An 18,760-nucleotide genomic window follows, 5' to 3' on the forward strand; every position below is an offset into this window, starting at 1 on the left:
AATTTCATCTCGGTGCTTTTTCTTAGCTAAGTTCATAATGATCATGGTTTTATTATTTAAAACGTATTGATTATTAGCATTGAGCTATAAGGTGAATTGGTGAATATATAGGTCATACTAAACAATTTTTAATAAGTATTTAGTACAGATTACAAATGCAGTGGAGTTCGTGTAGTGCAAAACAAATATTTGATTTATTTTAGTAGTTTTTACACATGTACTTAGTACTAAACTACATTATTAAATTTATATCTAAATATTATTCTTGTACAAATGGGAGAACCTCAGAAAATGATCTGACTTGACGACTACATACATGTATGTAGGTAAGTACTGTATCAGTCTCGTATACTTAGAAAAAAAATGTACTTGAGGAAGACTATAAAAAGGCATTTTTGTGTTTTTGGGCTTTTGCCCGGTTTCCTCATTATATTTTTAGAGATACAAAATGATGGTTTTTATACAAATTTAGAAGACTTCATTAGTATGAGCTGGGGATGAGTTCGACTACCGAATAGAGTTGTGCCGTTCCCGGTAACATTACCCATTTAGTACGGGGAATGTTACCGAGCGAGAAATTTCCCCATACAAAATGGGGAATGTTACCGGGAACGGCACAACTCTACTACCGAATCTACCGATAATGAACGTGACGACTTTAGACAATAAAGTTATACATTTAACTTCAATTAACTACATACCTGAAATGTGTAGTCAACGGCAACTTTTCTAACGACTCAATTCGCGTGGCAATAATGGTTTAAATAATGGTAGCTTGTTTTTAGGGTTCCGTACCAAAAAGGTACAAAAGGAACCCTTATGGTGAGACTCTGTCCATTTGTCTATCTGTCACATTGTTAACTATTAACTGTAACTATTTCAGATTCCCTTAACTTTCCGATGTGTACATTAAAGGCGAACGAGTTGAGCGTACAATAAAATGTGTATGACATGACCCTTCTAAGTTGTCTAACAACCGTGAGTGACGTTCAAAAAACTGATTACCGCATTTACGCACCATAAATTCCACGGTTTAATAGATTTTCCAATGTCAATTAGGTACTTACACACTATTATTCAAGTGTAAAAAATTGGCTGCATACAACTTACTCAAAAATATGTCCCATAGTTCTTAATTCGCTGACATAAGAGCCAAGGGGCATTTTTTTGAATATGATGAGTTGAGTGCAACGATATTTTTACACTTGACTTTTACACTAACATTTGTACACTGTGCGGTGGGAGTAGTGGGACAGAATAATAATGTGCCGTCTGACATTTTGAATTTGAATTAATGAGAAAACAAATCTATTCACAAGCTATAATTATCATAACCTCACCTTGCAAATCTAGACTACAAGATTAAGAATAAATTAAACTAATGAAATTTAGAGCAAAGATGAATAACCTTAATTTTAAAAGTAAAAAGTCAGCTTTATTTTTAACGACCCTGACTTTTAATAATAGCTGGCGGAAAGATCATATGTAATGAGTGTGCTGAGTTTTAAAAGCATAATATCACCAATAATAGAATACATTTACTAGACTTGAGACTGAATATAGTGAATATTGTTAACTGGATATAATTGCATTTTATGCTGGGATGCTGGCGCTTGCTTTCGACAATCGTCAAACGAAAAGAAAGCGTACGAAGGGTTCCGTACCATTACGCAAAAAACGGCAAAAAATCACGTTTGTTGTAGGGGAGACCCACTTAAATATTTATTTTATTCTGTTTTTAATATTTGTTGTTATAGCGGTAACAGAAATACATCATCTGTGAAAATTTCAACTGTCTAGCTATCACGGTTAATGAGATACAGCCTGGTGATAGACAGACGGACAGCGGAGTCTTAGTAATAGGGTGGTGTTTTTACCCTTTGGGTACGGAACCCTAAAAATGTATCGGGATGGGAGGTGCTACAAAAAGTCACGTGACTTTATCCATACATTATTAAAGTTTCTATTGGCGTTTTCTATCAACGATTGTCATCTTGGCTAGGCCTTCTGTATAGATATTTTATGATTGTCATACGCCGCCAATCTTGCTATTAAATTCAATGCAATAATAAATTGTGAAAATTGTTAAAGTCCTCTCCGGCCGTTTGGTCCGCTTTCCACTCCACCACAAACATCCCTACAAATGCGAAAGTAACTCTTACCGTCTGTCACCCCTTCACGCTTCAACCGTTGAACCGATTTGGTATAGAGATAATTTGAATCCCGAGGAAGCATATAGGATAGTTTTTATCATCATCATCCGATGATTCTCACGCAGACGAAGGCGAAGTCAGAAGCTACATAGTACTTGTATAAACTGCTAATCATAACTCTTCCGTCCTTTTCCGCATTCGTCCGAAAATTATACATGGAAAGGCATAAGCCGAATCTATGTTGAAAGTCGTATGCTAATTTTATCTCTAGCATTCGAATAAAATTGCGAGGATAGCTGCTCAAGAATCGCAAATTGATGGATGCCAAAAGTTCAAAAGCATAGGTCGTGCCTCGACATTTAATTATCTAATCCTGTCTTTGATATTTGTGTGTATTTGACACGGTATATAATTTTTTGTGCTGTTGCGAAAGGCAGACGTTCGGCATAAGTAATGGCTCAGTCATTATAATCTTGGGTATTTGTCACATTTCTCAAAATTTCATCACGTCGTATATAACGTCGTATCACTGCCAGTAATAGTACTCCTCCTCCTCCTTGCGTCGTATTCCTCAGTATTGAGGGTCATGACCTCCCTTTTGTATCACTTTCTCTCTTACGATCTTTCTCCATCTGCTTCTGTCTTTGGCGGTGTGGAGAGCCATGTGAACTGTGGAGTCAAGAGCGGTGCGGATCTAGTCAGACCAACGTATTGGACTGCGTCCGCGTCCAGGCCTTTTCCCTTCCACTTTGCCGGTCACAAAAAGCTTTTCGAGGTTGCCACCGTCTTTTCTTGCAATATGACCGAAGTATTCAAGGACCCTGCGTAGACATTCGGATGACAGCCGCGACGAGATTCTGAGTTCTCGCAATCCGTTAGTCCGGAATGCTGTCCAGGGGATACGGAGCATCTTTCTCCTGCACCACATTTCAAAGGCGTCAATGCGTTTGCGGTCAGCAGCCTTCAATGTCCACGTCTCAGCGCCATACGAAAAGATCGAGAAGACTAGAGTCCGTACCAGTTTGGTTTTGGTTTTTACGGAAATGCTGCGATCTTTCCAGAAACTTCCAAGCTGAGACATGGCGCTCTTCGCCATGCCAATTCTCCTGCGCACTTCCTTCTCACACAAACCATTGTTGCTGATGTTGGAGGCTAGGTAAACAAAATTGTCCACTGTCTGGAGGCCCAACGTTACCAGTGAGTTCCAACTTCCCAGTTCTATCGACCACCAAGACCTTAGTTTTGGACCGGTTTACGGAAAGTCCCATCTCCTCGCTAATCCGCTCCATTCGGTTTAGAAGTGCAGCCATTTCCGACTCATTTGCTGCTAGAAGAGTAGTGTCATCGGCATAGCGCAAGCTGGTGATTTTTATACCACCAACTGCGATGCCTCCCTCCCAGTTCTCGCAGGTCCGTCTCATAATGTGCTCTCCATGGGCGTTGAACAGAATGCCATCCCTGGCGTACTCCTTGGTGAAATTTAAAGGGTTTTGAGATTGTTTTATCGACTCTTATGACTCCTTGGCTTGAGCCATACAGGGTGCGAAGTAGGGCGATGAGATGATGTGGTACTCCAAGATCTTGTAGGACTTTCCATAAGCAACTCCAGATGACACAATCAAACGCCTTGCTGTAGTCGACAAAACACATTATTACTGGCGTATCAAACTCGTATGCCTTTTCAACGAGTTGCCTGACATTGAGAATTTGCTCCCGAGTGCCCTTGCCCTTCACAAAACCCGCTTGCTCCTGCGGAATTTGCCAATCCAGGTAGTAGCGGATGCGATTGTTGATAATATGGAGCAAGACTGCTGGCATGAGAGATGAGGGACAAGGTTCGATAATTGCCGCAGTTCTTGGTTGACCCTTTCTTGTGCAGCGGTAGGATAACAGATTTCGACCAGTCCTGCGGCCAATCACCGTATTGCCAGACATGTGAACAAATCTTGAAGAGTGTCGCTACACCCAAATCCCCCATAGCTCTAAGCAACTCTGCTTTTATATATTATACGTAATGATGGATTGAGCGTTCTAATCGCAGCAGTAATGGGGTATCGACAGCAAATTTATGAAGACGGTGAGATCTAGGAGTAAACTTGCAACAGTACTTAGATTGTTTAGGTCCTCTTAAACGTAACAGCTTATAATATATAATAGGTCAGCATTACGAATCGCCTCACACTCGCTTCCGTTAGATCGGACACTATTGCCCATCGGGACTGCACAGTGGGTCGCGTAACCGGGTCACGCCGAGTATGGCCCGTGGCATATTTTGACTATCCAGTTCAATTGTTTCGATTTCCGCTGAGAAGAACAGGCGCTTGGCTTTCTGCCCTACTAATCAAGCTGGCTGTCATTTTTTATCTATTTATCCTCATATTTTCTACCTAGTTGTACTTGTAACTCTATAGTGGCGATAGTTGGCTTTAATTCGATAGTGAACACAATTTCTTCAACAAGGGAGCCAAGTTGGTTTTGCTCCCTAGAATCTTTAGCAACTTTAAATATTTAGTCTCCTGTAGATACTTACAACTTTTTGTCTCAATATTAATACCATTTATTTTCTGGTTTTGTAAGTACCTAGGTACTACATAGTAATAAATAGTACAAAATGTGTTGTATTGAATAATTTGACACAAATAGATTTAATTGTATTCTAGTGAGTAGCATAATACCAACTTTAATGCTGTGATAACGCAAAATAGGCGCAACCCAGGTAGCAGTGACGTCAGCGACGTCAGCGACGTAATTATGACATCATTATGACGTCGCCGACGTCATAATGACGCATAAATGCTACCTGGGAATATATGACGTCGAGTTGCGGAAACCAAGCCCGTGAAAACCTATAATGCTGTGATGCAAGATTAAAGTAAATAAAACCCGTTAAAGAAACACACTTCTTATGCGTGAAATCCAGCGTCGCAAGAACCTTTTACCGATGCACATAAGAAATACAATTCGCATCGGTGACACAATAGGATAGGTTTCGAGAAATAGACCTCGCTGGCATGTGAGCTGCCTTTTAAACAGTTTGCCAATGAAGCGCAATGATGCAGGTGAAGGGATCGTGTTTCGAAACGAAAATTTAATAACTAGGTACTTAAGGATGACTCACGCTAGACCGGGGCGGGGCCGGGCCGGAGATTCCGGCGCTTCGTTTTCTATGGAAGCACCACGTGATCGCCGATCAGCCGTCATAGAAAATTACACGTCGGACGCCTCGGCCCGGGCCCGGACCGGGCTAGCGTAAGTCATCCTTTATCAGGTTATAAAACTGAAAACTCACCGCAGAGGGCGTCTAAGTTTATCGGGTCTATAACTACGTAGGTAGTAGGTAAGTAGATAGTTTCACTAACGCACTAGGCCTAAGCTCTAAAACCATAGTGATAAGATTAGCACCAACACGAGACTTGTTACACGATTCCAATGAGACTAAGCTCAATGATGAGGCTTGGAATTATGTTAGTGCATAAATTCCACAACGGATCAAGTTTCGAAAACATTGGTTGCGTACCAATATTTACGAATTATTCAGACATTCTGGATACTCTCAAGCCTAGGTTGCTCCTCAGTGAGATCGAGGTAGACTAAGATAGCATAGTCCAGACTGGGGAGAAAAATCTGTGCGAGAGAAATTTTGGTAGGAATGGGTAGGAAGTTAGGAAGTTCCGTAATCTTCTGAGTGAACTAACTGCCGCGAAAATCTTCCTGCTGATATCGCCCTATGGTAAGGTCATATCGATGATGCAATCAGAACGCAAGAGTAAAAAGATTAAGTTTAGTTTAGTTTAGTTTATTTCTTTCATAATGATAAATTACAATATAAATTATTCTTACACTAATCTATATGAATTTATATTATGATCGTCAATTATTCAGAATGCAAACATGTAATTATAAAATGTCAACAATGATAAATCAAAAACAATACAAATTATGAAAAACTAACTAACAATTATAAAAGGTATTGGAAAATTACCATCAAATTAAAACTAAATAAATAATGTAATACATGTCAAACAAAAAAGGCATCTCGTAATGATCGCCATACTAAAACTAAGAGCCGTAATAATAACAGTTAAGAACTAATGTCTAATAAAATCCAATTTACAAAAACTATAATGTCAAACAGTTATTTATTCAAATTTTAATTCCATGTATTCATCTACTAAATATAAAGGGTTATTCAATAAAAAGTTCCTCAGTCGTTGTTCAAATGCTTCGTCAGATATTTCATATCTAAATTCAGCTGGTAGACGTTCATAGTAGGTTGGGCCCATTACTCGCGGATTCTTACATGAAAGTGCCATGCGACGCGGCACTGTTCGCAGTCTTCCCGTCGATCTGATTTGTTTGCCCATGACTTCGACACGTTTGAACATAGACAAGTTTTTTCTCACGAACATCAAAACTTGAAACATGTATACTGAGAAATGCGTCATTATACCATTACTTTTAAAAAGTTCCTTACAGTGATGCATAGGTTTAACTCCAGCCAGTAAACGGATCGCACGTTTTTGGAGAATTATATAGTACTCTCCTGGCATCTGTGGAATTTCCCCAAATCAGTGTACCGTATGACATCAATGAGTGAAAGTGCGAAAAATATACGGCTTTAAGTGATTTCTTCGATATCAGAGGTTGTAGTTTTTTTAAAGCATATATAGAACTGCTTAGCCTGTTACAAAGCTGGTCAACATGGCACTTCCAGTTAAGATTCGAGTCAAGTATGAAACCTAGAAATTTTGTTTCATTACATAATGGCATTGGACCGTTAGTAATACATGGAGGCGCTGTGGTACTGCGACCCGAGAACATCATCACACTGGATTTCGTTATATTCAGCAGTAGGCCATTTGATGAAAACCATGTTTGTAGCTGGTCACAAGCCTCATGTATTTCCTCGGCTAACTGCGCATGTGTTTTTGCCCTCACGACAACAGTTGTGTCGTCTGCAAATAACACAGATAGCCCATTTATGATTGCAGAGGGTAGGTCGTTCATAAATAATAAAAACAATGTATTACCGGCCGCTGACCCTTGAGGAATGCCCAAATTTATGTAACCAGTGTCTGAAACATGTTTTTTGCCATTGAGTGACATTTTCACTACTTGTTGACGGTCAGACAAGAATGATGCAAACAATTTGTGTGCGGAACCATTTATGCCATACAGATTTAATTTATTTAAGAGCAAATTATGGCTAATAATGTCAAAAGCCTTAGACAAATCGCACAGTATGGCGGCCATCTTGTACCTGTCGTCTAGACCAGTCAAAATGCATTCGACGATTTTGTGTGCTAATTAAGAAAGAAATGATAATTAAGAAATTTTGAGCTATAATAGTCTGAGTCTTTGCTAAGTTAACTATAAGTCCACTAATTCTAGATATTCTATAAGTCTCAAAAAAACATGCGAGTAAATCTGAAGAACATTGGCATAAAGGTGATGATACTGTAGATAAAGTGTTGAAGTAGGTATTTAATCGAATAAATTAAAATAAAAAAACAACAAAGGAGACAACACGCCGGTTGCGGAACGCCGGCCAATGTGTTGCACCCAGAAGAAAGGAAATCATCCACCTTTATACGCTGCCGATGACCAACTAAGTATCTACGAAAACATCCAACAGTATACTGCAGGAGGTTATATATTTCTTAACGTAATTGTTGCTAAATAGATAATAAATAATTTTTGTAGTGTTATTGACTTAAAATATGTTTACTGCAACTGAATCAATTAGCAATCATCTTACTGCAATTAAGTATTAACTTAGTATATACATACATTCCTCATTGCAATAAATTATTGAAGTTGATGACTAGCGACGTCCGTTGTGTAAATCCGTTAATAAGTCAAAGTCAAAACACACATGCAAAGACTTTACACTCGAAAAGAGTCGAATCGATACTTAGATTCGATGTTCGTTAAGACTAGATCTACATATATGAAAATGCTATCTCATGGTCACTGTATATGGAATCTATTGAGTCGTTTCTATTGCTCTTGACTGTATTCGCCACACAACTATAATCTGAAAAACTAAGGATTCGGCTGAAGAAAATTGATGTGATTTAAACAGGGCAAAAGAAACGAATGATATTAATGTAGAAGTTAGTTAACTACTGGTTATTTTGATTCTAAATATAACTAACATTTATGTGGAGTGCATGGTTTTTTACTGCGGTTCAATGCCAATAATAGCTTAACTCTGCTTAAAGTTTGTAGTAATATTCCGTTTATCTTAAAGGCCATTACACCAGTCAGAACCAACTTATTACCTTACGCCATAATACTCGTACAAATGAAGCCATATAAGAATTAAATGCCATCGAACTGACTCCGATTAGCTAACTGCCCAACGCCTTTGTGAAATTTGGGACGAATTTTTGAATATTTATGTACTCAAGGTCCTGCATAGATTTATATTCGCGTCCACGTGTGGCAAATAGTGGTATTCCTCGTACATCATATATTATGTAAATATCATTACGAAAATGCGGACGCGTCGCGAATCCTTTGACGAAGTTACGGTATACTTTTAACGGTTTTCCATACAATATCCTTAAAACACTTACCCCCTTATTAATAAAACTACGGGCCTAATTTAGTTAAAATATGTTTTATCGCTTTCTTACAAATACATGTCAAAATGACAGATAAAGAAAAACGATTCATAGCTAATTCAGGCCAGTAACGCGTTTATGAAAAATCACCATATTACGTGCAGTCGATATCATCAATCATTTTACTATGGAAATTGACAATAACACCGACGCGTTCAGGCCGCTGCAGTAGTGTCGGAGCAGTAACGCAGCTGCGGTTGCAAATGGACTGTCACCTTAACTCCATTATTACTATTATTAGACATGGTTTTATAACGGTAGCATGTTATATAGGAAAATCCGCTTTCCCGAATTTTCTGTCAAAATGAGAATAAACATATTCTTTTACTGTAGAATATTTTTTAGTTTTATTATTACGAGTATATAAGAAGGAAAGAATTTGCTTTAATTAAAAAAAAATGTTTCAATAAGACGAAAGTAGAGGGGTGCACAAAGTCGCCTTTTCATAAAAACGTAGTCCTCATTTTTCCTCTGGATATTAAGAGGATATACCAGCCGAACCGCTTCTCAGATTTTAGAATTTTAGGTAAATTCCTCCGTCGCGCTGACGGAGACGGCTCCTAAAATTAGAGCGACAAGGACAACCTGCAGCTTAGGCGAAATATCTCAGCAATCGAGTTTTCAATCTCGACAATATCCTCCTCCAAAACTTAATCAATCGTAATGAAATTTTGGGAACAGATTGGGAATGAAGTTATCTGTGTCGGACCGTTTTGATTTTTGCGTTTATTGTTGACAATTTTGTATGCTAGGCGTCTGTTTACGGCGCATTTATTTGGTCGTTTTTATCGCTGTTTGAAGTAACCTAGTTCTTATAAAAACAAGAATATCACAAAAATCAAAGCGTACACACAGATATATTGAACCAGTAATATTGAACTCATATAAAAAAAAAACACCTAGGGCCAAAATCCAGAGAGGAAAATGTCTAGAACGTTTGTATGGAAAAATGACCACTAATGTTAGGACACATTTAGTTGTATATCAACCACAGCTACAATAATTAAAAAAAAACACGGGTTTGCTTTTTTGTTAAACAATTATTATAAGTTAGGAGTATTTAAAAAATTGTATGAATACAGTTTTTCGCTCCAATTTTTTACAATAGTCAAAAAATCGAAAAAAGTCAAACGTCCCGGCATGATTAATATACATCAAATTATGAAAAAATATTTTCCATTATGCTAAATAATAATATTCAGAAAGGAAAATGAGGACTACGTTTGTATGAAGAAGCGACCGTCCCCTATCTTCTTAAACAAAAACTATTCTGGTATAAGAACTTCATAAACAGCTTATATAGTTATTTACACAAGTCTGGTGTTTTTAATCAAATGTTGTGTTAGTTTCATTCCACTCGTATAGCATCTGAAGATATGCACCTAATGGTTATGTTAATCTATGCACTATGCAGTATGTGCTAAACCAAAGAAGTTATAGTCTGCATCTTCTCAAATGATTTTTTCGCCTAAGACGGTAATCTGTTAAATAAAAGCCATTGTTCCTTTTCTGCGAGTGGTCGCCCATTGTGTACTATTGTCTCTGACAATGGCACGCGCCGTAGCACGCACTCAGACTTAATGGTACACAAAAGGAACAATATCTTTTGGTTAACAGATTACCGACTTAGGTGAAAAAGTTATTTGAGAAGATGCAGACTATAGTACCTCCGTGGTTTGTTTGTATTTAATTACGTCGTCTCTACGCTTGGTAAAGTAGATCATGAACGGTCACAGCCGTGTATAGCGGTTTGATCATGAACGATTAAATTTTGTACTCGTTTGAAGGTCAGACCAAAGGATCTGGCGTAGCGTTCGAGACTCGTCAGATATTTCTACGAGTAGGTACATATACTAAATTCCAGATACGATTAGATAGAAGGAAAATGCCTCTTTATTAGGGCGATATTTTTGGTACATGTCAATCAAGAAGCAATTTGCCGCATTTTTAAAGCCGGTACTCGTGTTTGACATAATAGTGGGTATTACTGCAATGTTCTGCCGCCAGACTGCGGCACTAGCACCAACAGTAAATCATAGAGTAATTTATACATACTGTGCCTTTAACAGTTTTTTAACAAGTTTTCAGAGATTTTTATGTCATTGATGCATCAAGGCGGTTTGTTTACAGAGGACCTACCGGGAAACGTAAATCCAAAAATTCGCTATCTGCCCCTTTATCGCTCGAATATGCCAGAGTGATAGAGATGTTAGATAACGAAATTACTGTTTTTTTGTTTAAGTAAGTAAGTAAGTAAATCTTTATTGCAAACCATGGTATGTAAATAGATGTTACAAATTATGTAGTTTCACATGGACCCCGGTGGGGTGTAGCAATTTTTTTATAACTAGCTTATACATAATTATACAAAACTAAACTTAACTTCTATCATAATGAAAGCGCTAGGTAGGTGTTTCGCGGTAGACCCCTAAAATTGTGGTTGTGGCGCCCCCTACACAGAGTTTTGCGTAATATTCCCTATTGTATCTAAATTAATCTCAGAAGAGTCACCAAATAATTTGCGATGTTAAAATAGATATCCTTATTAAAAGCTCCGTATATTATTATTTACTAACGTATAGAACCGGCATCGGCACAGAGAACCAGAGAACTATTATAAATACTATTTTGGCATCAAACCATATAATAGAAGCGGAGCGGGAATCTCGCGACCTAAACGCGTAAGCGCAATGAATTTTACAGATTGTGATTGCGACAATTTTATTGTTTGTATGTCGTCTAGTAATAATAACTCAGTGGCGTGGCCCCGTAATTTAAGGATTTATTAATAAAAACTAGTTTCCAGAGAAACATGAAACACTAAGAATTAAAATTCCTTATACACTCTAAAATCTTAGGAAATTCAAATTTCCAAACATCCTTTCCCCACAAATGATTATTATGACTCCACGTTTTATTAGGAATAATAACATTTTCTACTAAATTTGGTAGTTTTGAAGCCAGTTCATTAACGTCCTCCAATGGAGAAAGAAAATCATTTTGTCCTGTCATCAAAAGCACTGGTGATGTCACTTTAGACAAATCATACGCAGGTGGCCGAGGTATGCCATATCTTTCGAGGTTCCCTGGCGTTCCTTCATCGTATCGCTGGAAATTTTGCGAGGCTATCAGCTGTCCTAAATGCGCCAGACTTTTAGTCGATACTCCTGAGAAAAGATGACCTCCTGCAACGGACAATGTTCTTGACGCTATAGTACCGCTTTTATATCCTGTAGTGACATAAAGGCCAGTCCCGCAAATAGCATCAGGAGCAAAACGGCAGGAGTATTCCATGATGGCGTGAGCTAACTGGTGCTTGGCTAGGACCTCACTGAGGCCGGCTTTGTCTAAAGCATCCTTTAAACTATTCACAGAAGGTGCTAGCAACTTTAATAATGGTATGCCGAAGTTTTTTAAGTAAACAACAGGGGCTAGATGTACTGAGAGCTGTATCTTGGCATTATAATCTGGTTTTAGAGAGGCCATCGAGAAGAAATCCGTAGTTCCTTGGGAATGTCCGATGTAGTTCACTTTCGGAAGACCAGTACTTTTCATTACGTAGTCTATTACGGCCGGAAGATCGTAGAAACCATGTTCGTCAAACGAGTAGTTCCAGTATTCGGGGTCTTTGTTTGGATTAAGAGCTAGATGGTTCCTAGAGTAAACGTTACCTCTATGGTTAGCGGCCCACACGTCGTAACAATTCTCGGTCAAAACATAACCTAACCCATTCTGCGGTCCGGCTAGAATGAACACGTCAGAGCTGTCGAAGATGCCATGAAGCAATATTATTGGATATCCGGTAACGTTTCGACATTTTGGCAAAATTCTGAATACGGTCAGAATGTACCCGTCTTCGGTGATGACGTGGTGCTCCTCTGTTGCGTATTTGTATTTGTTGGCTAATTCTGTAAAATTGAGATAAATGTCTTCATCAAATCTCAGCGATTTCTTCAACGACCGCGCGTCTGGTATAGCAAAGTTTAACAATCCAGGTACCTTAGACGTTTCAGTTCCACAAGTTACAATTCCAACATGTAATAAATAAACAACTGTAAAAATTATTTTTTCCATCTGACGAGGCACGAATTACTAGTACCTATAGAGGTTCTACTCAAACAAAGTTGGTTCACACCTATCCATCCGCTTTTATAACATCAGTCCGACCTCAAAGTAAGGCCTCAAAAAATCCCTGAAAACTAGAATATAAATAAAATACAATAATTATTCATAAGTGTCTTATGGTAAATTGTTGAATAAAAAAACTGTTTACAAGCAAATAAATATTCACTAAAACGAAAGCGCATCAGACCTGTCAATATTACATAACCAGCTTCTTTCAATGACGATTTGTTGCAGTAATACTATCGTAAATAAAAATTAAATATTTTGCTCATATTTATTCATACATGCATTGGCGCGAGCGAGACGCACAATGACAAATGATAACAAAAAGACATTATTTTGACATCAAAGTGTAAGCTCAAATTGGCCTCCTAGTAACTAAGCTACTACGAATTTATACAAGTTTAGCTATAATTTTTTACGTAGACCAACCACCACCAATCTATATTATTAATTGTGCGTATTCATATCTTACGTTTGGGAGGCGTGTGTGGGGCTAAAGCTAACAGCCCAGAGGCCCTGCGATACACGTGGCGGATACTCCATTATTCATGACAAAACTGTGAATTTTTCGCAGGTTGTTGACGTTTAATTTGTTTATATTTATTAAAAGTAGCCATTATTAGATAATAAAACATTAAGTAAACATACGCAGACTAAGTCGCTGCTAGTTTTGATTGAATGCTACAATTCTCTTCTATATGATACAACATACCTACAATTACTTAGAGGTAGTGGGTCTTTCTGTCTAATATAAGTAGGTACCGATCACTCGTACAGTAATTTAATTAGCTATACTAATGTTAAAAAACCAGAACTATTAAGGAAATCGAAACTTGAATGTAAGTATTTGACAACGTCGGGAATTTGTTGGTCACGACTAATCACTGATTGCAGCTTTATTACGTTAGCTACTAACTTGAGTCTATTAGTGTTTTTTTACATTAACTATCATCCTACAAAAATATCATTCCCTCGGCAATACCTATTCGCAAATTCCCAGGAAATTCCGCTTTATTAGCATCTCATTTTTGGTAACTGTGTAATCGTGCCAAGTTCCATCTACAACAAAAACAGCTAAGCGGAGTCTCTTAGGAATTTCGAATAAGTATAGCCTGAGGTCTGAGATTTCAGGGGAATGAGAGTAGAATGACCCACCTAATGGTTTATGGATTGCATTGTATGATGCCTTGCTAAGTTACCACACAGTGGGATGCGGCCCTCTAAGTTCAACTTTACTTCGTGCGGGAAAAGGATAAGCAAAAGTAATGCAGTTGATGATGATGAAGGTCATTTGAAGCATTTGAATATTTACAAATCCATATATAGGTATAATATTTTTTAAACGTACCTAGTGTTGCTCAATTTAACAGTGAAAATAATTGATTTTATGACAGTCCGACTCGTACAGATGTAGTGAATAATTATTTTCCATCGTGTTTTCACGGAAACGTACGAACGTGTCTTGCTATTGCAGTCAGTCTCGGTACATAAAGTACTGAGGTTGACTGAAGTAGCATGACAAATACGAACGTTCCCGAGAAAATACGATGGAAAACAATTATGCACTACATCTGTAAGCTCAAAGTTTAACTTTCCAAACGAAACAAAGCATATTTACAACTTAGTATGTATGTAGCCCTTGTAGGTAAGAAAAATAATAGAAGGCGAAGCAATTTGTCAAGTGGGTTTTTCTTACTCTTTTTCTATAAACATTTAAAAACTGAAAAATGGAACACAAAAGTCTCAACAAGTAGCTTTCCCTTCTATTTTTACCTGCATAAGCTACATACATGCATGCCAAGTTTCATGCTTTCTTCCGGAAATTAGGGAAATGAGCATGACTATGATACACAAATTAGGGAAATGAGCATGACTATGATACACAAAGTATAAATAGTATAACTATTAGCGCGACTGAAGTCCTTTTTAGGATTCCGTGCCCAAAACTTCGCACTTGGCCGGTTTTTTCCCTCTGGCGAGGCGATCCTCGCGCAACACAACAACAAGACAAGATGCGCTAGACATGGCCACATACTCATACCTATTACGATATTACTTTCAAATTTTGCTAGTGACATTCTCATCCATCACGTCAAAACTTGTCAAATTAATTTTGTATTAAGCAGAAACATCTGCAAACGATACCACTTAATGCTTAGAAATAAAGGAACCAACGGACCCTGACGCGTCCTGACGATATGGAAGTCCCGGTAGCTCATTTGGTAGAGCGGCGGGCTGGGAGACTCACGAGTTTGACTCAAAACTTGAATTTTCTTTCAACAGAAGTCTCATTAATCCTCCTAGCTTTGTCCCGTACTGTGACGGGGTCCGCTTTCCTGCTTATCTCTCTTCACTTCACTCTATGCTGGACATCGGTTTCCGCTAACCCACAGGCGCTTACATCTTTGGCGACGACATTGCGTCACCGCTGCCTTGGTTTGCCCCTCCTGTTTGGGCCTGGTAAGGCAAAGTCTAACTGGGAGTTACGATTTCTAATAATTAGAAATAAAAAGTAACTTGCAGAAACCGCATGCAAGTTGCATCTCAGCCGCTGCAGTAACAATTGCGCAAGCGTTACGGCGATTGTTAGTTATTGATTTGACCTCAGAATGTCTGATGTGACGGGCACTTAAGCATCGGATTGAGTTAACGAGATGCAATGATTGGTGTCATGGGGGATTATCGAGGAAGAAATGGTACTTACATATTATTATGATTTAGCGACGAAAAAAGTCCAAAACTATTTTAATTTCGAATTTGTAAGAAAATTTAGACCTCGGCACACCCAACACCCGGACGTCTACACTGCTAACAGGACAAAAATATTTTTTAGGCAATATGGTATGGTATAATTGTGTGCATGGAAAACAGCACAAATGATACTATTGCTAGCTGGCAGCGTAGCTAACTTTGTCCATTACTGGTACATGTTTGCACTCAGCCGGCCAACAAGCATGTCCTGGCCTTATCGACCTTATAGAAAAAAACTTTATCGAGATCGGTTATCAAGGAGTTATTCATGTGAAGACTGTCGTGCATTTCGATCGCCTGTGCCACCTTGAATAATAAATAACTAGTACCGTTCCGAAGCGTTATTAGGCGCATTAATTTGAATTTAATTTATTTAATACCGAAATCATTTCACGGCACAGACCACAGTTTAATTTAAATTATGTTTCCGTTGAATTATTCGCATTGAAAGGCGTATTGTTTTATTGGTCACGGCGAGACAGTGAAGAAGCGTTATAATTTTATAATTAGCGAACAAAATTGTCGTATTCAGGAAGCTTATAATTTAAAAATCGTGAAGTAACGTTTAGAATATAGGTTTATTTAGTTATTGCTATAAAAAAAATAACTATTTTTTAATTTATAATATTATTTGATTATACTCACTTTCTCCAAATCTATTCTCAGCAGGTGAGATTGAGGTCAAATGCTTAGGTTTGTCAATTAAAAAAAAATTGGTTGGCATTTTACTCATTATACACCTAGGTATTATTTATATTATAACAAAACAAAATATTGTAATAAAAACTTATTACGAGTAGTATTGTATTCGTAAATTCAGTCTATAATATTCATTAATATTTACGAGCTAGCAATAACATTAAATTTTACAATGCCCTCAGCAAAACATACTATTATACCCGTCATACTACAGAATAAAATGTGTCGTTTCCAAGCAAAAAGTCCCACTTCGTCGCTTACCATGCGTACGCTCTGACAGATTATTCGTATAAAGATACAAGCAAATCTCGTCCTAATGGTAAGCGGCAAAGTGAAACCTTTGACTAGACTTCGACACAAATATAGATGACTATTACTTATACCTATATATATAGTCAATACACTCGGGGGTATACACACCGTTTTTTAACGCGAATATCGATGCAAACAAGTTTTCGCCCAAAATTTTATATCACAAAGTAATAACATAATTTAAATGAATCCAAACTGTATCTATACAGAAATTTTAAAAAAGCTAAATTATGGCACCATGGGTACTCTAGAACAGGGTTAAATTAGACAGGAAGACCTGGCAGACAGACACCACGGCAAGTAAAAGCTTGTACTGAATGACTCACACGAACACTTAAGATATATAGTTTGTCAAAGGACTGTCTCATTTCAAACATAGACAGAGAGAATCATACTAACTTTTTCTTACAATAGTACTAGCAACCAAAAGAAAAGGATGAGTATAGTTTTTAGGGTTCCGTTCCTCAAAAGGAAAAAACGGAACCCTTATAGGGCTTATAGGATCACTCGTGCGTCTGTCTGTCTGTCTGCCACAGCCTATTTTCTCCGAAACTACTGGACCAATTAAGTTGAAATTTGGTATACATATGTAAGTTTGTGACCCAAAGATGGACATGTAACGTAAACAATAGTTATTTGTTATACAAGGGTGCAAAGTTGTATTTTACCCGCGAGTGTAGAATTGAAACACACGAGAAGTAAAATACATTTGCACCCGTGTGTAACACAAAACTTTTTACCTCCACAGGCGTTAGATCATCTTCATCACTGGAATCACTAATTTTTTTACGATATTATAACAGAAAACTCTGAAGTTGTGTATTTTTACGCGAGTCGGTGAGAAAAGTTTTTAAGTAAAAAATTTGTTGACAATGTTGACATTTCTGACGTATGAAATGACAACGATGCGTTTTAAAATTGCATCGACTCAACTTGTGCGTTCAGAATTATATTTAACATCATTATAAAAAAAACAACGTTTCTTATGGAATTTTAAGGTGTATGACTTAAAATCATTAAATAAAGCTAAATTTGGTGTTTTTTATTAGATTCTCAAACCATTTATTTAATGATAATTAATATCGAACGAACCATTATAACGAGCGTTTTACGTTTTGTTATCTTCGACCCATCCAAGGTCAAATCACTTTCCCCACTAGTGGATAAAACGCGTTTTCCCCGCTTGTTTTGAAGGATAAAAGACAACTTTCCGAGCTAGTGAGGGGAAAATGGGACCACTTTTAAAAGTAAATGAGAAAATTAAAAAATAAAGTTTCTCAAACTATATCTTGTTACATATCAAATGAAAGAGCTCATTGTGAGAAACTCAAATATATTTTTTTATAATTTTAGGATAAACAGTTTAGAAGTTATTCAAGAAAATATACAAAAAATTACCATTCCCCCCTCCCCTTTATCTTCGAAACTACTGGGTCTAAAATTTTGAAAAGAATACACAAAATAGTTCTTCACAGGAAAACCTATTAGAAATGTGTAGTCAAGCGTAAGTCGGACTTAATTACTTAGTTTTGATCCGACCCCTACAGGGTTTTTAAAGACAAAAAATACACGATGTACGGAACCCTTAGAACGCGAGTCCGACTCGCACTTGGCCGGCTTTTTTTATTCTTATTTACTGACAATTTGGTTTGACCAACTATACTAAGACTTAGACAAATGATATGGGTAGGTAATTGCATCTTGTACGCCACATTGTAACCCTCACACCTCACACCTTCGGAAAAACCTCGTATCGTGCTGGCAAAAAAACCAATGTAATATTAACTATGTTTGTGATACGAGATATTCCAAATAAGTGACAAATATCTTACATGATTTTTTTACAGAGACTTGTATCTATTTCTAGAACTAGACCATACACGAATATATAGAGAATAAGAATGGTGCGACTATGCAACGCGCCGGAAAACTGCTCAGTGTGTGTGAAGCCCAATCTACAAGGGTGCGTCCGAGTCGAAACCGTCCCCGTCTAGGTTATGGTTCGCGTCAACTAACGAGCTTCCGCATACTGGTCATTGCGCCGCGCACCGGCGCGTACGCACCGCCAATAAAATTAACCATAAGCAT

General features: G+C 37.6%; 1 protein-coding gene across 1 annotated transcript; it reads right to left on the reverse strand.

The window, feature by feature from the left end:
* Positions 1 to 11,602: 11,602 nt before the first annotated feature.
* LOC134755018 (lipase 1-like) lies at positions 11,603 to 18,760 on the reverse strand. Its single transcript, XM_063691496.1, has 2 exons — positions 18,689 to 18,760; positions 11,603 to 12,781 (listed from the first exon to the last, which is right to left on the reverse strand). Exons 1-2 carry the CDS (start codon positions 18,758 to 18,760, stop codon positions 11,603 to 11,605), a joined length of 1,251 nt encoding a protein of 416 aa, XP_063547566.1.

This window comes from Cydia strobilella, chromosome Z (genome assembly GCF_947568885.1).
Source record: "Cydia strobilella chromosome Z, ilCydStro3.1, whole genome shotgun sequence".
NCBI classification, from domain to species: Eukaryota; Metazoa; Arthropoda; class Insecta; order Lepidoptera; family Tortricidae; genus Cydia; species Cydia strobilella.

What these genes read in the sequence shown, in the direction of transcription:
- LOC134755018 (XM_063691496.1), bottom strand. Translation starts at nt 18,760, where the DNA reads ATGCTTATGGTTAATTTTATTGGCGGTGCGTACGCGCCGGTGCGCGGC. An exon ending in TGACCAGTATGCGGAAGCTC is followed by an intron (nt 12,782 to 18,688) that starts GTTAGTTGACGC and finishes GAAACGTCTAAG; the next exon opens with GTACCTGGATTGTTAAACTT.